A 23,139-nucleotide genomic window follows, 5' to 3' on the forward strand; every position below is an offset into this window, starting at 1 on the left:
TAAAAAGATATCCAAAAGCTGGAGAAGGGAAAAGAAGATAATGAGATGTGTTGATTTTGAAACACTGTGGAAACATCTTAATTTGTATTTAAGAACATGCATGCCTCCTTTAGGTATTTTATTGTGACATTTGCTTTGAAATAATTCATATATCTAAAGCAACTGAAATGAAAAAAAATTATATTTAAAAGAAGGCTCAGTAAACTGTAGGATCTATTATATGGTATGATAGACTTGATTTAATATTAGTTACTACTTAAACTTTGCTCTCCTAGAAATCAGCATGTGTTCACAAAGATTTTTTTTTTTTTTAACAAAGCCACTAATCCCCTAGTCAATTAGACAAATCTTCTAGATATACTGTAGTTCCCTCCCCTCCCAAACACTGTCAGTATTACAAAAGCTAAGATGCTAGATGATGGCAAATTGGCAAAGATAGGCATGGTGGAGTAATATGAACAGAGGGGGAAGACAAGGGTGAGGCAAGAAAATTATAGTTAGAACTCTAATCATTTGCTTATGATCTAGTTATTTTGTGTGTGTCCATGCTTATTTTAATTTTAATGTTTTATTTTGGAAACAGTTGACCCTTCAATTCTAGAAATAATTTTCATATGTTATTAAACCACTTTTTAAAAATTGTCCACAGTAAGAGACTTTTTAGAAATGGAACTAATTTTGTAGCTATCAATAATAAGCAATATTTCTCTGGGAACTTAAATGTCTAACTAGAAATTTTGAGTAGACAATTAAAAGTGAGTCATTGGATTTCCATTGCCTCTTCTTTGATGTTAAGAAATACCACCATGAATCACTGCTTTTTTTGCTTTGTATAATTAAGAAATACTGTCTGTGTCAGGGTTTCTTTACATTTGACTCCATAGTGATTTCATTTATTTCTCTGAAACACTGAAGGATGAAATTAGGACAGCTTGGATTTTTTTTCCCCTCTGTTCATTTTACTCCATTTTTTTCAGTTTTTAAAGATCAGATTATAAAATAATTTATCATTCTGATGCATAAATCATCAATCGAATGAAACTAAATGCACTCTTTTCAATGTGCTTTTTCTTAAATCTATTTCCAGGAGTCACAAGAAGCTTATCTTCTCTTGAATATACTGATAAACTACTAGTATTTGTTATGCTTTGTCTAGTGAAAAAGACATAGGTTTGGGAGTAACATATGCTTAAGAAACAGCAAGATAAGTTGAGTTACATACACGTAAGCAGTAGTTGCTATTGCAGTTTTCAACCAAATTTATTACCGGTACTTTTAAATGAACTGCAAGTCTTAGGAAATATGGTTTATTTAGGGTCTGCGTCTATTACATATCAATGAGCTATAACCTTTTTTCTTGTGGATCATTGATTTTTTAACTTTTCTTCTTTGTTCAGTGATATTGGGATTGGTCAGTCTCAAGACGACAGCATAGTGGGATTGAGGCAGACGAAGCACATCCCAACGGCGCTGCCCGTCAGTGGAACCTTGTCATCCAGCAATCCCGACTTGCTGCAGTCACATCATCGCATCTTAGACTTCAGTACTACTCCCGGTGAGCCCCGCCCACGCTGCTACGGTTTTCTCGTAGGCTCTGTTTGCTTCTAACGAAATGGTATAATGCTCTGTGCTCTGGTCTGGAATGGATTATGTCAAATGCTGAAAGTCAGAATGAACGTTAAATTTCAAACAGCTGGAATCAGTTCTTTTTTATTCTTGAGACTAATTTGATATGGTCGTGGGCAAATCAGTCTCTCTGAACTTGTTTTCTCTTTCATAAAATGAAGATAACACATACGATGCAGGTTATTACTAACCATATTAAATAAATAGAGTAAAAGGAGTATTTTAGGTTAGCTTAATGAATTTTCAGTATAATAAAGAACTTTAGATTTAAATTTTATATTTTTTGCTACCAACCTGACAATCTTTTTTTTTTTTTTTCTGGCTATGCTAACAACCTAACAATCTTATGTGCTCTGGTTGTGTACTGATATGTTTGCGTTTGTCTGTGGATCAGGTTTCAGTTATCTACAGGGGAAAATGTGTTCATGCGGCAAATCAGTATGCTGACTTCTTGAATCTTTGAAGAAGGATTATAATAAGGGAGAGATAAAAATTCAACGCTATCTTTTCTCAGGAGGTTTTTCAGATGACTTCACTTAATTGTGTTATCATGTACTGAAATCCTCTCTACTCACGTATGGCCTTTCTTTCCCCCAGACTTGCCAGATCAAGTGTTACGGGTTTTTAAGGCTGATCAGCAAAGCCGATACATCATGATCAGTAAGGACACCACGGCGAAGGAAGTCGTCATCCAGGCCATCAGAGAGTTTGCTGTGACTGCCACCCCGGATCAGTATTCGCTGTGTGAGGTCTCTGTCACACCTGAGGGTGTCATCAAACAAAGACGACTTCCAGATCAGCTTTCCAAACTTGCTGATAGAATACAGCTGAGTGGAAGGTATACAGTATCTATTCTGTTGGATTTCTTTAACCCCTCTTCAAACCCACACCAAAGTCTAAGAGATGAACACTTTCAGAGGGTTTTAAAATGAAGTAAATACCCCTACAAATTAGAAAGAAGGATTTTCCCATTCTCCAAGAATTGCTGTCTCAAAGTAAATGTACCCCATAGATTGTTGACCCTCACGAGGATCTCTTAAGAACCTTTTCCAAAGCAGGGCGGTGTGACCTGAATGTTGTTATGGCCTGTCCGGGCACAGGCCGTCACTTCTTAGACTCGCCCTTGAGGACACTGGGCCGGCAGAACGTGGAGTGTGCCTAACATAGAGTCACAGGGTTAACCCTGAGGCTCTCTTCTTGGATACATACATTCACAAACACAGTTTTAAAGAATATTCTAGTGTCGGTTGCTCCTGCCTGCCCAACCTTCTGAAGCTTCAGTTAGGTGAAGATACCTATGACTATGTGTTTGGCTAGTGCTGCCTGTGACTGTGCGCTAAACTAGGAAGAGTACCTCGCTCTAGAACTAAACTTAAGTTGCTTCAGAGCTTGCTCTCCTGCTGCCTAACTGCTCATCTCATATTACTGGCAAGAAAACGTTGTACCTGATGTTGTGAGTCTCCTGAATGTTACTTCCCTCGATATATATAATTTGTATCCTCAAACCACAAATTAGTGAAAGTTGAAAAAGTGGTTAAGTTTTGGCTGTCATTTAATGACCAGATTCTGCACTGATGGGAATATTAACTAGTTCCATACATCACATTTTTTTTCTTTCTTTCTTGCCAAATGGAGTGTTTTATTTTACTTGACTTTTCCATAGTCTATATCTAAACCTGATTTAATTCATTCAAAACTTCATTTTTCTTGCTATCAACTATAACTTTCATATTCTCCTTCACTCCTCCTTTATTTCCAACCCTGACACGAGTAGTTAGTGTTGTTTTAGGAGATCAGTTTTTCTCATGATCATTTGAATGTACATTGATAGATCTGTAACCATAATGGAGTTCTACAAATCTCCACTGAGTTGCAGATTCATGGTTCACATTCAAGAAAATTATAGATGAATACATGTCATGGGCTTCGTGAGTAATGAAAACTGGGAACGTTAGATCTGTGAATGTGAAGGCCTCAAGTTATGTGTTTCCTGTCCTGGCTGCTTTGGTGAAATGTGCAAAAGGCCAGTTTGGCAGGACTCCCGCTGTGCTCATTCAGTTTCTGTCTTTATGGAATTTGGCCTAGGAAAAGCGTCTGTCTACACACCACCCGTCCTCCCCCCCAAAAAAGAAAGCCACAGGGCAAACATCTGGATTCTGTTTTCAACAAGTTGTTTACAAAGAGAAAGGAGTATGAATGAGTTTCACTGATATTAACTACTCATTAATATTTGGGAGCCTGTGTTTCCTCATCTGATAAGAATAATACCTGCCTCACTTACTTGTAGGGTTTTTGTGAAAATCAGATACTTAAAAGTTAACAATCTGTTTTGGGATTGTTGTACTCATAATATCAAACAGGGAGGAATTGCTTATAGGTTTCTTTGGTATTTGAATTAATAGGTAAACTTGGATTAATCCAGTTTGAACCACATCGATAGTCACAGATTCTCTCTGGGACAATATATGTATATGACCTGTGTCTGGCCTCTCCCACGGCCTTCCTTAGAGCCTATTTTCCTATTTAAGCTGAAATTTCAAATTTAGCTCTTTTTTGTCACTTTCAGCAAAAACAGATAAAATAATCTAGAAAGCAGGAAAGGGCAGAAGAAAAGTGCATCACAACTGGTACAAATGAAAGGACTTGTGATTCCTTAGCTTCCATCAGCGGCTTCTGGATAGGTGCTCTATGAGCTGGTGACTGAGGCGGCAGCTGCGTTCTCTGTCCTTATAGAGAAGAATCCTTCCGTCGTTCAACTGAGCGTTCTTGTAAATGTTGTCTACAAAGCAGCATTATTCTTTCAAGTAATGTCATGAGACTACTGCTTAGGCTTTGAATTCTGTGTTTTTCGTAGGTATTACTTGAAAAACAACATGGAGACAGAAACTCTTTGTTCAGATGAAGATGCTCAGGAGCTGTTGAGGGAGAGTCAGATCTCCCTCCTGCAGCTCAGCACCGTTGAAGTTGCCACACAGCTCTCCATGCGAAATTTTGAACTTTTCCGTAACATTGAACCGACCGAATATATAGATGACTTATTTAAACTCAAATCCAAAACCAGCTGTGCCAACCTGAAGAAATTTGAAGAAGTAATTAACCAAGAAACATTTTGGGTAGCATCCGAAATTCTGAGAGAGACCAACCAGCTGAAGAGGATGAAGATCATTAAGCATTTCATCAAGATAGCACTACACTGCAGGGAATGCAAGAATTTTAACTCCATGTTTGCAATCATCAGGTAAGAGAGCAGACTGGTCCTAAGATTCAGTTCAGTTTGTAGATTAAAAATATGTATCAATCCAGGAGCACCATATAATTTGTGTAAGTGCAGTGGTTTTTAATTGAATCGTATTGAATGATTCTTTTTCTCTGAATCCAGTCATTCTTAATTTAAAATCCCCTGTAAGCTACATGTAGAGCCCAGAGAAGCTATATTCACTACTTTTTTTTTAGTTCTGTGAACTAAAAAAATGGGCAAATTATTTGAATTTCTCTGAACATCAGTTTATTTCTCCATAAAATAACTATGCCCCAAAGAGTGATCGAGTAGATTAAATGGTATGAACAAAGGAGATGCCCAGTAAATGTTCATTTTCTTCCCTTTTAAGTGCTTAGATTGAGGCTGGAAGAAAATATAAACTGAAACAATTAGCAATATTGATATTCATGGTGATGATTAGTCATTTTCTCTCACTAGGGGTTTGATCATACTCGCACTACTGTTAGGACTTTTATTTGATTACTACAGGATAGTCGGCTAGTCTGTTTTATCAAATGCCCTCTATGTGCCAAGTGCTTCTCTGTGTATGGAGACAAAGCTGCAAAATAAAATGCTACCCTCATGACACTTCACATTCTAGTTGTTTGTTCATAAAAAACAGACTAGAAAGGTATAAAGGGAAGAAGAGTAATAGCCCTTGACCCTAACCCTGCTTCTATCTTCAATTCTCATTACCCAGAGTTATTAATAGTTTCTTATGAATCCTGTAAATTGCTGTGTATATATAGCATAAACACAGAGGTGTTATATATTAATAAACAATATGCTATTTTACTTCCTTCATTAATGAGTAATTTGATCTTATGTCACTTGTTTTCCTTTCAGTGGCCTAAACTTGGCACCAGTGGCAAGACTACGAACCACCTGGGAAAAACTTCCCAATAAATATGAAAAGCTGTTTCAAGATCTCCAAGACCTGTTTGATCCCTCCAGAAACATGGCAAAATATCGCAATGTCCTCAATAGTCAAAACCTCCAGCCTCCCATAATCCCCCTATTCCCAGTTATCAAGAAGGACCTCACATTCCTTCATGAAGGTAAATATAAAGTAGATTTTCTGTCTTCACTTGTGGAAGCACAGAATAAATGAATGCGATGTGATCCTCTCTTTCTTCTTTGACAATTACAGGAAATGACTCAAAAGTCGACGGGCTAGTCAATTTTGAGAAGCTAAGGATGATCGCAAAAGAAATTCGTCACGTTGGCCGCATGGCTTCAGTTAACATGGACCCTGCCCTCATGTTCAGGACTCGGTGAGTGTGTCAACTTTAGTAGCACATGTGGGATTAGAGAAGTTTGGGTTTAGAGCTTCCTTAATAAAGGAGAAGTTTTCGAATATTTATGTTTATAGCATGGTAGAAATTGTATTAGGTCGTGCTGAGAATCCCCCTTGGGCTCCAATTTGAAATAAATGTCTTATTCTGCATCAGGTACATTTTTGACTGTCAGTAAAAACAGCTCGTCCTGCAGAAATTTTCCACTTGACACGAGGCAGAACTATGCCTTGTTTGTCAGAACACCGATTTGTGGAGCTAAAACTCAATAACTGATATTATGACCCAAAATATGTAAAGAACCCAACAGTATTGTCTTAGTATCTATACAATGGATTTAGTTGTCAGTAGAGTCAACAGTGATTAATCCAGTGAAGGAGAGGAGTTTTTAGAGCAAGAATTTTAAATATATCGGTCTTTTGAGCCTGAAGAATATTCCCAGTAAAGCTGTGTGTGTGAGGTGATTATGCAGTTCAATGTTTGTGAGCTTTAGTACTGCTTACCCAGAAGTCTAGTCCTTTCTTTCTGAGCTTGTGATCTTTCTGTCTCTCTTTCTACACCCATGCTTCAATCTCCATGGCTCTCACTTACAGGAAGAAGAAGTGGAGGAGTCTGGGGTAAGTGGTGGAGACCCTGCAAACCCACACACGATTCTTATTCTGCTCATTGCATTGTTTTCTTACCTGCTATGTTTTCTGATGCTTTGCATTTTTTCTTAACCCTCTTGCTGTAGCAGAATTTCAGTTGGCAAACTGACTTCAAGTTTAATCTGTTGGGGCTTTTGCTTTTGAGGTCATGATCCATGACAGCTGTGAAATGATTGATGATTGTTCTGGGGAAGTGTAGACCAGGCATACTTTGGAAGTTTCAAAAAGATTTTATTTTAATATAATTTGTGTGCTTTGAAATGGAGAAAGCCTAATGCAGGGTTGGGGGAGGAAGAACATTAAAAGGAAAAACTGTGCAATTTAAATACCACTGCACAGATATTGAAGTAAATACGCATACTATAAAAAGTGCCCCTACGTGTTAAAACTAAATTTTTTATAGCTCAACTAACTACTATTTTCATTCTATAAACCAATACTTTTTAAACATAATTCTTAACAATTCATGTACTAGTTTCTATATATATATATATGTTTATATTTGCATGATCATTTTATTAACAAATTGACCCATATAACTTTAAAAACTCAATACCTTTAACTCAAGAAATAAAGGAACGATTGTGAACAGTGTAGCTAACTTTAAATTTATGTAAGACATCCTCTTTAAGAGAAGTAAATTTAATGTAAATCTCAATGATTTTTAACTGTGTATTGCATGAGCTTTTATATATAATCATTCCTATTTGCCGGCTTCTATGAAAGAACTGCCTTGAATGCTCTATAGATGAGAAAAGCAGAATCGCCTAGTTGGGCTGGAACCAGGTGCCAAACGTATATATGTTTGTATGTGTGTGTGTATGATTTTTTAACTTAAAAAAACATTTTAATCTATGTTAGTCTCTATTTCTCTGTAACAGTTTACTTACCAGAATGAGGCATGTGATCTTTAGAACCTAAAGTACTTACGGCAGTCCTGGCATGTTCCAGAAAGCCGCCGCGATCGCGTGCTAGAGCGGGCTGCATATGTGCCTTCCGTCTTCCAGGTCCCTCAGCCAGGGTAGTGCAAACGCAGCGGTGCTAGACGTTGCTCAGACAGGTGGCCATAAAAAGCGGGTACGGCGTAGTTCCTTTCTCAATGCCAAAAAGCTTTATGAAGATGCCCAAATGGCTCGAAAAGTGAAGCAGTACCTGTCCAATTTGGAGCTAGAAATGGACGAGGAGAGTCTTCAGACATTATCACTGCAGTGCGAGCCAGCAACCAACACATGTGAGTTTTTCCCTGAAGTGGCTGCAGAATCTGCCTGCAGCGCAGACGGGTCTCCGGTGCCGCGGTCTGGGCCGGGACACACGGGGCTGCAGTGCGGAGGGGCCGGGAGCATCCCGGGGACGTACCCGCCTTTCCCTTGAATGCTCCGCTCTCCCAGGCTTAGACCTTGCGTCCGACCGGGTTAGTGTCGGGAGGATGACACCAGAGACTGACTGACGGTGCCTGCCATTTTAGTTGCATCCCTTTTTCTCACAAGGATATTTCCAGATTGATGGGCAGCCTGAGAGGGGTGAGGGCCTACCTTGTCAGAGGGGCCTGGCCCTAGGCGAGCTGGCTGCCTGTTAGACCCCAGCCTGGACAGCGCCGAGCAGTAACTCCCCTGCCACGCAGAGCAGTAATTCTGCTGCGCGGTGAGCCACAACGCCGCCTGAGCCGGAGCTTCCCGGCCTTTCCGGACCTGGCCAGGCTCGAAGTGGGGGCAGTTTTGTTTATTTGCATCTGCATTTTTGCGAGATAGAGGCATTTTCCACTTAGGACACTTTTGGGTCTTTCATGGGCAGGTCTGAAGACACCTTTTAGAAAGACTTTAAATGTTAGATGATTTGAGAAGATTCAAGTTATGAGATTTTCCCAGGACGCTGTGAAAACATGAAGAGTTTGGAGTCAGATTGGTTTGAGTTCAAATTTGTTTGTTCCTCAAAATAGCAATGTCACCTGAGGCAACTTACTTGAGCTGCCTAATGTGAAATGGAGGAAGTATATCATAGATATACTGAGTGTTTCAAATATTAGTATATTATACATACAGAATTTCATTGCCCTACTAAATTGGTTCGCCTTCTATATGCCATGGACTTATATATACTCAGTATAATATTCAAGCAGTATTGGTTGCTATTAGCTAACATAGATCATTCTACCCATAGGAGAGAGAATTTGATAGTAACAAGATTACAGTTAATACCACTTATTAAATAAAAACTAAGCTCATGTATGTCAAGGAATTTTGGACTCCATTTTGAAAAGTAATTCCTAGCAATTTTCCTGTTGTAGCTTTTATCATTTATTTGTGCTTTTTATATATATATACACATAAGATACTGGACTCCCCATATTTTTCTATTTTTATTTTAATGTGGTAGTATTTAATAGTATAACCATCATTCGAGAGCCAGTGTCATAAAGTAAATAGCTCTGTCCTGTCATGCCGTTATGATTTTCTATAGCTGAGTTCTCTCCCACCCCCATTTCTGTCTTTTATATAGGCCGTAAAAAAAATAAAAAGATACATTTTAGTGTTCTAAAGTGTAGAAAATACTCATGTGGTTCTAAATTTATCTTGTTGTATATAGTTACTAACCTCTGAAATTTCTTGTTTTGTTTTCAAACCAAACAATACAGTGCCCAAGAATCCTGGTGACAAAAAGCCCGTCAAATCTGAGACCTCCCCAGTGGCTCCAAGGGCAGGGTCGCAACAGAAAGCACAAGCCCAGCCCCAGCCCCAGCAGCCACAGCCCCAACATAAAATCAACCAAGGACTGCAGGTTCCTGCTGTGTCCCTTTATCCTTCACGAAAGAAAGTGCCAGTAAAGGATCTCCCACCTTTTGGTAGGTGATTAAAACCATATCCTCTTTTGAGGCTATTTGGTGTCATATTTTTCAGATTAGAAAACATCCTGATCTTGAATAACTACTATCTAATATACTTGGGTCTCTCTCAGATTGTTACTTCTTAATAAAACATTAATGTTGACTAAGTGAAACTTTACTTTTGCTGGTGGAAGGGACTGTTTATGTTATAGAGTTTCTCATTTAATCATACTCATTTGTCATGGCATCGGGGGGGGGGCTGTGAAATGGGAAAATTTTGCTTTGATTAATTTTTAATGAGTACAGAAGTTGCTTTGTCCATATACATTATTTAAACTAGTTTGGCCTTCTGGTCAATGAATTGCTAGAATTTAGGCAGAATATTTTTAAGTGAAATGATTTATCTGGCGGTGAATTCTTATTTGTTGCATCACTGATTTTTGTAACTTGAGGGGGAAATACAGTTAATTCCTGAACGTTAAGGGGCCAAATCATGCTTCATCTTTCCCATTAAAATCTAGCTACAAGTTTAGTCCCTTTATGTAAATGGTACAACAAAATTATATTTCATAAAATGGGTGGGTTCTTTTTTATACATATATGTGAAAGGAAACTGTTAAAAGGGAAGAAATTATTTAAAAAAAAAACGAACTTGTAGTAGAGTTTACTTAGATAAAATAGGTGCTTGGTCACTGATGCAGTTCCTGCCCAATTACAGCCTGTCCTTACGAGGTGAGCAAGTCTTCTTAGGTCCTTCGTACTCTATCTTTGGCCCTTTCTTCCTGATCAGCAAGTAGGCCATTTGTTGAATTTGGGGAAGAGTGACAAAAGAATACCTTTCCTTGACATTTTCCCTTCGAAATATTTGTATTGCTTTCCCTATCACAAACTGAATTACATGTTTATTTGCCCACTATCTTATTAATGTTTATATATTCCTAAATCCCCTGCAACCTGACTGCTATTTCCTCTTTTACACTGAACTTTTTATATGGAAGTTTATCAGTCTTTCTTTTGGCTAAAGATAGCCTATCAGTCAAATGTGTAGGTGTGCCCGAGTATAAAGCACTTTTTGAATCCGTGTATAATGCTGGCCTTGGAATTCTTTCCCAAACCAAACCTGTTTATTCAGTTTTAGTGTAGCTAACATTTTCATGCGTTTTGGTTATATTAGCATCTATGCATGTAAATAAAATATTGCTTTGAAAGTGGTCTTTAAAAAACTGTATTAAAACAAGATCAAATGCTTACATGAGGTGAAATGAAGGATTAAATCTCTGTTAAATTTTACTGCCTCCTTCTTAATGGATTCTGTTAAATCTAAGAACATTAAAACTGGCATTGATCAAGGTAGTGTCAGGCTATCATGCCTTCCCAAGTATCTCTTTGTTGTTTAAAATAAGGTAATTGAGAGTGCTTCATAGGAATACTAGAGGCTTTGTAAAATATTTTAATGTGAGTCCCTTATTTCTAAAAATAATTTTTGGGGGAAATCACCTCATATCGGCATATGTAATCCTTTTCCTTCTACACTCACCTTACTTGATCTTACCCTTGGCACTGGATCACTCCCTTCTGAAAATCATCTCCCCTCATTTCTGTGGCACAGGGCACTTTCCTAGGTCTCCTTCTGCCTTCTCTTTCATCTACTATTTGATCAAATATTAACTATATGGAATCCCTCAGAATGCTTTTATTCACTTTTCTTCCGACTTCTGTTTAGCTCTTGGCTCGTTAGTTTTCTGCCATCATTCCCACTTCTCCTGAGCTCACATATCCCACAGTACCAAAATACCTGTTTGAGTTCACCAAAATACTCAAACTTGAATTCTAATAATAAACAAATATTCTTAGCTGTATCACTTTCATCTAAATTCTAGTGTTTTCAAATTGTGTATGTTTTTCTCTTCATTGTTTAACGTATTGTTGAATAAAGATGGTGATTACTCTAAGATTTAGAATCTACAGTAAAATACCAAAAACAGTCTATTTCCAGCATTCCAGCAGCTAGCAATCAGAAACCACATTACAGGTATCGTGTGCCTTCTGCAAGCTTACTGTTTATACCATGATGAGAACAAAGACTGTTGAGATTATAAATACATTGAAACGGAATGTAATATTAAATCTTAAGAGATTTTAGTTATTAATGTTATTTCTTTTTCGTCTTGAAAATACATATTTCTTTCTGTTATAGGCATAAACTCTCCACAAGCTTTAAAGAAAATTCTTTCTTTGTCTGAAGAAGGAAGTCTGGAGCGTCATAAAAAACAAGCAGAAGATACTATATCAAATGCGTCTTCACAGCTTTCTTCCCCTCCCACTTCTCCACAAAGTTCTCCAAGGAAAGGTAGAACTCAGTTACTTACTGTTTTCCTTTATAGTGATCTGTAACATTTCAGCTACAATAAATTCCACAATTGTATATCACATCATTTTTGATATTAGAGTCATTGAAAATGATCTATATAATGCCCAAGGGATTATTTTCCCCCTCAGTTTATAAATTTGGAAGACTTTTGGTATTTTTTAATATTCTACTTCTAGTAAATACTGTTTAACTATATAAGGCCTTTTAAAACATACGTTTAAGATTTTTATTGATTGTAAGTATGGAAATAATTCTTTTTATACCAAAAGTTGTTCTAACTTAATATGATTATATAACAATAATTACAGAGTAGAGGGCTTTAAACACATAAGAAGAACTAATATCTTCCTGATTTATTTTTTCATTGTATTAACACGGGTCTTGATTATCTTTTTTTGGTCGCTATTTATTTTAGGCAAATTCTCTCCCTTATGTTGATGCTTTCTGAGATTACAATAATAGTCACTTTCTTCTGCATAACCCCCCGAGTTACTTTCTCCTCTTCCCCTGTAAGTGAATGGGGGGATGCCAGCCATAAATGGCCAAGACGGTTTTCTTTGGAGGAAGGCCAAAAAGATTAACAAATTATTGGATTTCACTGACATGACAAATACCTTTTCAGCTCTGCTTTTTAGATATTTCAGACATCTGTGCATTTTGTGTGGGTATCAGTCTCTACTGTCCTTGTTAAATGGATATATCTAAATTCTTTTCTCATCCTGTTGTTAGGTGGCAGTGGCAATCAGCTGAGATCTTTTGGCTCCGGGCAGCTGGACTTAACCAGTTCCTCCTCTTCTCTTGGAAGTGAGAACAGTAACAAGAATAACAATGCACCACGGACCTATGGGATAGGTGGGGTTAATAGAACCAAAAATGGGGTGGGAAAGAGAGGAATTTTCTCATTATTAGTTAAGGAAAATGGGAGAAATCCTCTAAATGTCAAGTGCTCCATCTGAGTGATGATTTTTCTTGAGATGTTTTTTTGAGCAGACTGTGTAGCAAAGGCTTTAAATCTTGTCAGAACTTCCAGTGTGATTTATAAAAAGACTTCTCATAGATGAACACATTAAATCTTATCAAGACCTGTGCAACCTTTAAAAAATAAATCAGGAATTAAGCTACTGAAAGGATCGGGAAGTACTATTTAGAGAGTAAATTAGCTGCCCTTGGGTGTTCTAGATTTAATTTTTTTATTAGGTAAATGGCACTGAAAAATTTGCTTGTATCCATATAATCATATAAAACCAGTATTTTAAGGTAACTTGAGATCTATAGTAATTAATGTTTAAAAAAATGAGTACTGAGAAAGAAGATTTGAATTTTTTTCATTAAAAAATATCAAGACAAGTGTCTCTTCCATTGTGACTTTCAAAATTATTTTTAGCAACAAAGGAAAGTGAAGGGTCCTTCGGGCCAAAAAATGTCCTTCAGGACATCTGTTTAGACACTGTGATAGTCTAGGGAGATAAATGGAGATTTTGCACATTACATCCTTCAAAACAATTGGCTTTTATGTGATTCATCCAATATATTATTAATATTGAAAAACCAAATGGCAAAAAACCAAAGAGGTCTTCTTCGGGTACTACTCTTACTTGTCACCCTTGAAATTCTAATACAGATAGTTCCGGGTGAATTACTCTATACCATATAGTTTGAAAAATTTAAAACTTTATTGAAGGTAACTGACTTGGCAGTTTGAAACAAAAAGGCAGCTTTTAAACTTGATCATAGTATTCTTTAGTTTCTTTTATATAGACCAATAGTAGTGTAATTTATACTTAAAGAAGCTAAGAATAGTCGTGTAGTGCCCTGATTTCTGCAGCATTCCTTGCTCACATAACACTGTTTCTTTTTTTTCCTCCTTCATCTTTCATTAAGCATGTTAAATTTCATTTGAGTGAAAGTTTACCTTATCTCGGTCACCTGGTCTCCACAAGTCAGATGGTTTCTCCCCCACTTCAGTGGTGCTATCTTTGGCCTACATTTTGGTTTTGCTTCTGTTTGGTAGACTTCAGTTTTCTCTTGTAAACCCACAGTGTCTAATTAATACGGTTGTATTTCCCATGCAGGCTACACTTTGGCTCCCAGTGGTACTGTGGATAATTTTTCAGATTCTGGTCACAGTGAAATTTCTTCCCGATCCAGTATTGTCAGCAATTCTTCCTTTGACTCGGTGCCAGCCTCGCTGCATGATGAGAGGCGCCAGAGGCATTCTGTCAGCATCGTGGAAACAAACCTCGGTGTGGGCAGGATGGAAAGGCGGACTATGATTGAACCAGATCAGTACAGCTTAGGGTAGGCAGCTTTTCTTTCGTGTTCTTTTACATTCCTTCTTCTATGCTTTAAAAATGAATCCTTTACTCCTGATGTATATTTCTATTACTTTACGTAATGCCTAAAAAATGCTCTCCCACCCCAGTCCTGATTTTCACAATTTCTAGATACTAAATGCCACGCTATTTTTGTTGTACATCCTGCTTTTCAAGTTAGGTTTATTCTTTATTGGAAGACCATTGTTCTGTGCTAAAGACAGAGGGTGGCTTTAGGACGTATCCCAGATCCTTTGTAGAAGCTGCCTTCCCGAAATCAGATTATGTTGAGCCATCCTTTAGCCGTATAAGGAAAGTGTTCCCTTACCATGAGCAGGTGGTGGTTCTTTTCCCTCTGGACTTATTTTTTGGTAATGATCAGGTGAGCAGACTGGATGTAGCAGAACCGGCTACGAGAATGCAGTTCAGTGGGGCTTTCATCCTCTTCCTGGGATGAAAAAAGCCTCCTTTCCAGGGGGAAGAAAAGGTGTTTTGGTTTTATATCCTAGGTTTCTTAGTTAACAATCTTGCACCTTTTTTTTTCCTTTTCATTTCTTTCGACCACTTAGGTCCTACGCACCGATGTCCGAGAGCCGAGGCTTATATGCTACAGCTACAGTAATTTCTTCTCCAAGCACAGAGGAACTTTCCCAAGACCAAGGGGACCGGGCTTCCCTCGATGCTGCCGACAGCGGCCGTGGGAGCTGGACGTCGTGCTCCAGCGGCTCACATGATAACATACAGACCATCCAGCACCAGAGAAGCTGGGAGACACTTCCATTCGGGCACACTCACTTTGATTATTCAGGGGATCCTGCAGGTTTATGGGCCTCAAGCAGCCATATGGACCAAATTATGTTTTCCGATCACAGCACAAAGTATAACAGGCAAGATCAAAGTAGGGAGAGTCTCGAACAAGCCCAATCCCGGGCAAGCTGGGCGTCTTCCACAGGATACTGGGGGGAAGACTCAGAAGGTGACACGGGCACAATCAAGCGAAGGGGTGGGAAAGACGTTTCCATTGAGGCTGAAAGCAGCAGCATGACCTCTGTGACCACAGAAGAGACCAAACCTGTTCCCATGCCGGCCCACATAGCTGTGACATCGAGTACCGCAAAGGGACTCATAGGTAAGCTGATTAGAAAGCTTTGTCAAATCTGCATTCATGAGTCTTTTCCTCATTTTGTCCCACCCACTGTTGCCTAGAGCTTCCGCATTAGTGGTGTGTTCAGGATTTTGAAATGAAGAGTAGTCAAGAGCCCAGGTTCTGTGGTCAGGTACATACAGATATATTCCAACATACTAAACATTCAGTACATTTTAGCAATCAAGGTCAGCAGGTTATCATTATGGATGTTCTCTTATCTTTTAAGCTAAAATTACGAGGAAGGTTGTCCATTCTTTCTAAAGGAACAATTTTCTTTAATGGAAATTATTTTAAATGTTTCTTATTCTATTTTGTTCCCTTGAATTGTATTTAGAACTTTACACTTTGCATATATAAATCTTCCACTGACTTTCCTTATGCAGACAGATTGGGTGCTAACCAGATCCTCTGTGCACACTACAGAACCAGGGAGAGGGTGCTGAGCGATAACGTGACGCAGAAGAGCGTAGCAGACTGGGCTTGAATCCCTGTTTGCCACTTTACTCGCTTTGTGACATTGGGCGAGGTACCAACCTTGGCCTGTTTCTTCCTCTGTAAAAACGGGCTGAATAACTTCTACTAATACAGTTGATGTGGGGATCAAAGGAAATCTAGGGAAGGCACTTAGAACAGTGCCTAGCTAGGAACTCGTGAGTGCTTGGGAGAGGCTGCTGTTTCTGTTGCGAAGTCCCCCACGTTCCCCCAGTCCTATCAGGTTGTATTTCCTATGGCATATTCAACATCTATGTGATTGAAGTGTAGGAATATATCACAGGATACAGAGTGAGAAACTCCAGAGTATAATCATTACAGACATCACTTTTATTCGTAGAAAAATTATAGTTATTTTGCCATATAAACAGTCATGGATTGATGATAACAGTTAATACCCCTCCTTGGGTTGTGAATTTAAAGCATTTTTTTAAACAAACGAATACTTAATTTTTATTGCAAGAAAAGAAAAGAATGATTTCATTCCTAATAATTGAGTCTGTGAGGTTCAAGAAAATAAAACTTTAGTTTTACTTGCCTTTACAGATCTTATGTTCTAGGTCATGAACATTAATTAAAGAATTTTAAGAGAAATATATACCATATAGTTTAGTTTCCAAATTTGCATCTTTTTTGGTACTACTTTTCCAAATTTAATTCTCTATTTTCCAAAGTGTGGTCCAAGACCTGAAAGTAACCTAAGACTGATTTTCTGCCTCACAAGGGTAATGCTGGGTAAGTGCCCAGCAAAGATGGACTAGCCTAACTTGACCTTGGGGCCAGGAGAAAAGAAGGAAGGAAAGAACCATTCACCATATTCCAGGCATACTACTTGGGTACCTTTTCTGTTTTTCTTTTCTTAATCTTTCCAGTAAACCCAAGGGTTAGCTGTTAACCTTATGACTATTTTATAGTTAAATAAAAGGTTTGAAGGAGTCTGCTTAAAGATAGCAGATTGCTTACCTGCTTCTCTCACCAATTCTTTCACCACATAGAGATAACCATTGCGAATATTTGGTCCAGTTAACCCCCATTCCCTCACCTACCATATCCCCTACCGCTGTGTCAGACCACACAGAATTACCTCTGTGATGACACTGTGTTTGCTGTCTCAAGAATTACTTGAACAATTTATGATAAACATTTGGGACATGAAATATTCTTCCACAAAGCGGTTAATGGCCGGTACCTTGTCTTTACTACAGTGCGGAAGGAGGGCAGGTATCGAGAGCCGCCGCCCACCCCTCCCGGCTACATTGGAATCCCCATCACTGACTTTCCAGAAGGGCATTCCCATCCAGCCAGGAAACCTCCAGACTACAACGTGGCACTTCAGAGGTCTCGGATGGTCGCCCGACCCACGGACACAGCTGGGCCTTCGCCGGTCCAGCAGGCGCACGGGCATCCGCCGAGCAGCAGGCCCGTGAACAAACCGCAGTGGCATAAACCCAACGAGTGTGACCCGCGCCTCGCCCCGTATCAGTCTCCAGGGTTTTCCACCGAGGAGGATGGTACATATGCACTCTTAAAACCATAACGTTAGCTGTGTTCACTGATGCTGCCTACTGTAAGCTTTCCAGGGCATTGGTTTTCTTAATATACAGAGAACAGTTTATATTCAGAGGTCCAAATTTAGGGTTAAAGCTTTCAAATGTTTGAGGTTTTTGTTTCTAAGTGGCTTAAGAAATACCGAAGATTGCAGAGGGGGAGCACTTGTCATGAAGCGTGTATATGGCTAGATTTCTGTACTAATTGTCAAAGTTTTCTGTGGAGATGTTATATTTGGACCTCTAATGAGTTCAGATGGAAGTCTGGTGAAGAAACAGAGTTCTCTATAACTCTTTTGTCTTCTATCAATCTATCTGATCATGCTGAAATGAGGGTGACAGAGATCATCCCCTCCCCTTAAGTTTAACTTATTTCATTATGCAAATAACCATTCGGGAAAAAAGCAAAAGACAAAAATGGAAAATGAATTCTAATCCACTTGCACCTAACCATTATTTACATTTTGTTAGATATCCTTCTAGACTTTGAGTGTATATTGTTTAAAGTCACATGCTGCTATAATTTATAATTTTCAATTTATTAATTTTTCAATCAATAAACAATGTTTCTATTTTATATTATGTATATATATTTAAGATGAATCTATGTATTTTTTAAAAACATTATTATTAATCATTACTTAGGTGAGTTATACTACAAAGAAACCACTATGGTATTTTTATTTAACCTATCAGTAATGTGTTCTCTCTAGCACAAGAAACGACTCGCTTGCTCACTGATGTTTTTCCTTTCTCTCCTTTCTGGTTATGTTTGCAGAAGATGAACAAGTATCTGCTGTTTGAGGCACAGGCTTTTTCTGGATGCAGAGTTAGCCACCTTTAAAAGGAGAGCACAAGAAGACGTCCCTAGCAGCAGAGCCTTGGAACCCACGTTCTGAGGCCGGTGGACCAGTTTGCCTCCTTCCCTGCCTTAAAAGCAGCATGGGGCTTCTTCTCCCCTTCTTCCTTTCCCCTTTGCATGTGAAATACTGTGAAGAAATTGCCCTGGCACTTTTCAGACTTTGTTGCTTGAAATGCACAGTGCAGCCCTCTTCGAGCTCCCACTGTTGCCGCCTGCCGCATCACACAGTATCATTCCCAATCCCAAGGTCATCACAACAAGATGATTCACTCTGGCTGCACTTCTCGATGCCTGAAAGGATTTTTTTTTTTAAATCTTCCTTTTAGATTTCAATCCAGCCCTAGCACTTGGTCTCATTGGGATAATGAGAAAAGCTAGCCATTGAACTACTTGGGGCCTTTAACCCATCAAGGAAGACAAAGAAAAGCAATGAAATCCTTTGAGTACAGTGCTTTGTCCACTTGTTTACAATGTCTTTTTTTTTTTTTTAAAGAAATGAATTTAAAGATTGTGTTCAGAGAGTAAAATGTTAGATCCATTTAATGATTACAGTATTATTTTGAACCTTTAAGTAGGGTTGCCAGCCTGGGTTTCTAAAAAACCAAATATGCCGGACAGGGTGTGGTCACAGCAAGAAGAGGGAAGACCTGGCTTGCGACCCTGTCTTCCCGTGTCCTTCTGGCCTCACCCGTGAAGTGCCCTATCCTGGAAATATAAGATGTTAGCCAATTACTTAAATACCAACACCTCATCCACTCCTTCCCCAGTGGGTGGGGTGCTTCTGTAAAACTGTTTGCACATGGCCAGGGGAGGGAAATGGGACTCTTGTGTCCTGTGTCTGAGCCTTATGGAGTGCAGGATGGTGTCATTTGAGGGCGTGTCCTGCTCCATTGAGATGGATGGCAAACCCCATTTTTTTTAAGTTATGTTTCTTTGATTTTTGTTTAGTTTTAGGGATTTTTGTTGTTCGTTTTTAAAGAGAAACGTTCGTAACTGGATAGCATTGCAGTGAACGCAGCTCGGGATATTGGAGCTAATGCCAGCTGTTAATACTGCTCTTTCAAGACAGCCTCCCTTTACTGAATTGGCATTAGGGAATAAACAAGCCTTTAACATGGTAAAAGACAAAAGATCAAAAACCTGATGAGATATGCCAGCCTTTGCAAGGTGGGTCAGTCACCAAAGGCTGACCTGTAAGTGGCTTTATGGACGCTGCAGATAGAGAAGGCCGACCACGTGTGTAGCATCCACCTGCTCACAGCTGCTATTAACCCTATAATGACTGAAATGACCCCTCCACTCTATTTTTGTGTTGTTTTTGCACAGACTCCGGAAAAGTGAAGGCTGCCAATCCGAGTAGTACTCAAATGTGAGGAACTGCTGGTCTTGGATTTTTTTTCCATTAAATTCAGCTGATCATATTGATCAGTAGATAAACGTAAATAGCTTCAAATTTTAAAAGTCAAATTGCAGTGTTTTTTCACTGTATCAAACGATGTCAGTGCTTTATTTAATAAATCTCTTCTGTATCATGGCATTTGTCTACTTGCTTATATATTACATTGTCAATTATGCATTTGTAATTTTACATGTAATATGCATTATTTGCCAGTTTTCTTATATAGGCTATGGACCTCATGTGCAGATAGAAAGACAGAAATCTAGCGCTACCACAAGTTGCACAAACGTTATCTAAGCATTAAGTAATTGTAGAACATAGGACTGCTAATCTCAGTTCGCTCTGTGATGTCAAGTGCAGAATGTACAATTAACTGGTGATCTCCTCATACTTTTGATACTACTTGTACCTGTATGTCTTTTAGAAAGACATTGGTGGAGTCTGTATCCCTTTTGTATTTTTAATACAATAATTGTACATATTGGTTATATTTTTGTTGAAGATGGTAGAAATGTACTATGTTTATGCTTCTACATCCAGTTTGTACAAGCTGGAAAATAAATAAATATAACAGAAAGTCTTGTCTATATCCTTAATGAATCGTGCATGCTTTTTATTATTGAAGTGTAATAAGGCTCTAGGGTCTCACTGCAGGAGCAAGTCCTCAGGAGGCCAAGGAGATTTGGCCTATTCTTTTAGGTAGCTTTCTGTTGATTCAGAGAAATTAATATCACAAACCCAACCATGTTCAGAATTCAGTGTTTCTTGAGATTCCGTGAAAAATAATGGCGATGATCACTATATATTTACAGAGCATTTGTCTCTTCTCAACCCTTTTCCAATAAAAATCTCCGTGGGACATAATGTTTTCATTCCCAGTATACATACCAAGAAACAGGGACCTCAGAGAACTTCAACTGTCCTTCAAGATCATGACCACTAGGTTAAAGGTATAATTTAGCTAATGATTTCAGACTTCTAATGAGTACATAAAATATCATTGTTATGTCTAAGAGTTCTATTGTTTGCTAAGTTGAATAATATTTCAGTCTATCACAAGGGCATTATACTTAAAAAGGTAGAAATCAGTTCAGCAGCAGCAGCAGCCTATTTAAGCACATTTTGAAATCAAGGACTCGTGTCTTATCCTCAAGCAGGCATAAATAAAAAGCAGTATCCACCACTCACCGGGAAGCCTCAGAAGTCGGAGCAGAAGCATACCGGCGCACAGGCGCAAAACGTGAGAAAACGTTCCAAAGTCTGCAAAAGAGTCAGGAGTTTAGTCCTGATGCTAACGTGGCCACTGGCCAAACCCAAAAATCTTTCTGAGGCATTTGTGCTATCTTGGTGAGTAAATTTTGAAACTCTGTCCATGGAAACAATTGGAGAATTAAAACCAATAGCTTCAACCATACCTTTTAAAAAATGAGGGTACTGTGTGTACATGTGTTATGTGTTCGCCTCCATCTTTTTACTATAAAGCCTCTAACTCAGGGACACATCAAAACAACCGCCTGTGCTTTATTTAATGCAATGCTCTTTTTAAATTTGTCATTCAGAAAGCTTAATTTTCTCAAATCTGGTTCAAAAAATCTGATGTTAATAAGCTCTTCATAACTTTTTGTATTCTGCTAAAAGCATAGGAAAATGACAAATCTGCCACGGTGCCCATTATTAACACTTTGATGTTTTAGGTTAATTTTAAGTAGCCAAAAACTTGTCTCTGCCTCGGGCTTCAAGAAGTATGTGTTCATCAGATGTCATTGATAGTAGAGACAGAGTTTAATCTATGTCATGTTAATAACAAAATCTGGCCAAGTTTTAGGAACGTCATAGAAAGTACTTTGTTGGCAAACATCGGATGCTCTACTCCCTAATCAAAAAAGCCGCACGGGCCCAGGTCGGTTTCCATACATCCCAGTTCAAGCGCTCCAGGTATTCTCCTCAGCTTCAATCCATTTTCATCTACTGGGAAGTGTAGAATGTATGCTCATTTATGCTTTAATGTATTTTATCTCCAGGGCACCAATAACATCTCCCCAAACGTCCCCGAATGCTGCAAGCTTCTGAGCATGCATTTAGCAATGACACCGGTTAGGTCTCTGTACTGATGTATTAATGCGGTATTGCATTCCTGTTTTTGTCAAAGAAAAATAGGAAGCTCTCTTGAGTCCTTGATTCCATGATATAATTCCCTTTTAAAAACAGCTTACTCAAAGAAAAAGTGAAGAAACTGAGGGTGAAGTTGTTGGCGAGGGAAATGATTTTATGAATATTCACTAATGTCAAGAACAATGTCGAAAGGGGCAACAATGCGATGGAACTGAGGACAGACTGCAGCCACACCGGCAGGACTTTGAAGAAAGATTTTAAAGTGTATGAGAACTTACCCCACTGAACGTGAGACAGAGACACTGGACCTGAAAACTAATTTGCAAATTGCACTTTTTTGACATTGACATTTCTTTGCAAGCACAATACAATTCCCGTCTATGTTTGAAATTATACTTATTGCCTGGTTTTTACAACGCCATGGCTGTATGACAGGCAAATTTATCGAGGTGATCAAAACATTGCATGCAAGGTTAAAGGAATCTTAGAACAGGCTTTATTTCATGGGCAATCAAGAAGATCATAACAATTTTCATAATAATTTATGGGAAATATTGGGCATTGAATATAATATCAAAGTAAATTCAGAGTCAAATGACCAATTTATAGAGGAGGGGAAATAGTGAAGTAAATTCAGTCCAGGGTATTCAACACCTCAAAAATAAAAGCTAGTTATATTCTGTAAATAGTTTCATAAAATTTCAGGAACTTTATTAATAATATTAACTATGTGACCTAACACTCAGTAGTTGCCATGCAGTATGGTCTTATGGAAACCAATGAATTAACAGTATATCAGAACACTTGAGATTTATACAGATTTATACAAAACAGTTTTTTCAAATAAGACTATAAACTGATGTAGGATCAAGTCAGTGTCACGTGTAGCATTAAAATAAAAATAAATGCAATGCTTCCAGATGTAGTTAAATGAGCTGATTTCATTCATATGATGTACTTATTATGGTCTGCACTTTTTCAGATGCTGGATATTTATAGATTTTACTAATATGAACTGAGGTGCTTTTTAATTACAAGGTTTTTTGCAAGGTGTCTCCCATTTCTCAAGCCTTAGAGGGGAAAACTTACTGAGTGTTCCTAAGATAATAAATGAATATCTTATCAAGTAGTCTTGATCATAGCTGGATCAAAGGAGCTACCTGGGCCAAGAGTTACCCATTTGGACTCTTGCATACAGTGATGTGTAAGAGGGTCGTGGCATAAGCACTGTGGCAAGTAGGGAAAGCAA

At 38.4% G+C, this 23,139-nt stretch overlaps 1 protein-coding gene across 5 annotated transcripts in view; it reads left to right on the plus strand.

Moving 5' to 3' along the window:
- Positions 1 to 20,374, plus strand: part of RAPGEF2 (Rap guanine nucleotide exchange factor 2) — a 229,864-nt gene extending 209,490 nt beyond the window's left edge. For 2 of the 5 annotated variants that reach the window (XM_040626406.1, XM_040626408.1), the window contains 14 exons: positions 1,398 to 1,555; positions 2,224 to 2,464; positions 4,481 to 4,864; positions 5,732 to 5,943; positions 6,036 to 6,159; positions 6,774 to 6,797; positions 7,835 to 8,058; positions 9,460 to 9,666; positions 11,846 to 11,998; positions 12,749 to 12,871; positions 14,092 to 14,317; positions 14,901 to 15,460; positions 17,176 to 17,481; positions 18,296 to 20,374. In XM_040626406.1, coding sequence (XP_040482340.1) covers positions 1,398 to 1,555; positions 2,224 to 2,464; positions 4,481 to 4,864; positions 5,732 to 5,943; positions 6,036 to 6,159; positions 6,774 to 6,797; positions 7,835 to 8,058; positions 9,460 to 9,666; positions 11,846 to 11,998; positions 12,749 to 12,871; positions 14,092 to 14,317; positions 14,901 to 15,460; positions 17,176 to 17,481; positions 18,296 to 18,321 — 2,968 coding nt within the window. In that variant the 3' untranslated portion in view covers positions 18,322 to 20,374. The remainder of the gene's footprint in view (positions 1 to 1,397; positions 1,556 to 2,223; positions 2,465 to 4,480; positions 4,865 to 5,731; positions 5,944 to 6,035; positions 6,160 to 6,773; positions 6,798 to 7,834; positions 8,059 to 9,459; positions 9,667 to 11,845; positions 11,999 to 12,748; positions 12,872 to 14,091; positions 14,318 to 14,900; positions 15,461 to 17,175; positions 17,482 to 18,295) is intronic. The other 3 variants (XM_040626407.1, XM_040626409.1, XM_008685559.2) reach the window with 2 other exon arrangements.
- Positions 20,375 to 23,139: the final 2,765 nt, after the last annotated feature.

The sequence above is a fragment of the Ursus maritimus genome, unplaced genomic scaffold (genome assembly GCF_017311325.1).
Source record: "Ursus maritimus isolate PB19 unplaced genomic scaffold, ASM1731132v1 scaffold_11, whole genome shotgun sequence".
NCBI classification, from domain to species: domain Eukaryota; kingdom Metazoa; phylum Chordata; class Mammalia; order Carnivora; family Ursidae; genus Ursus; species Ursus maritimus.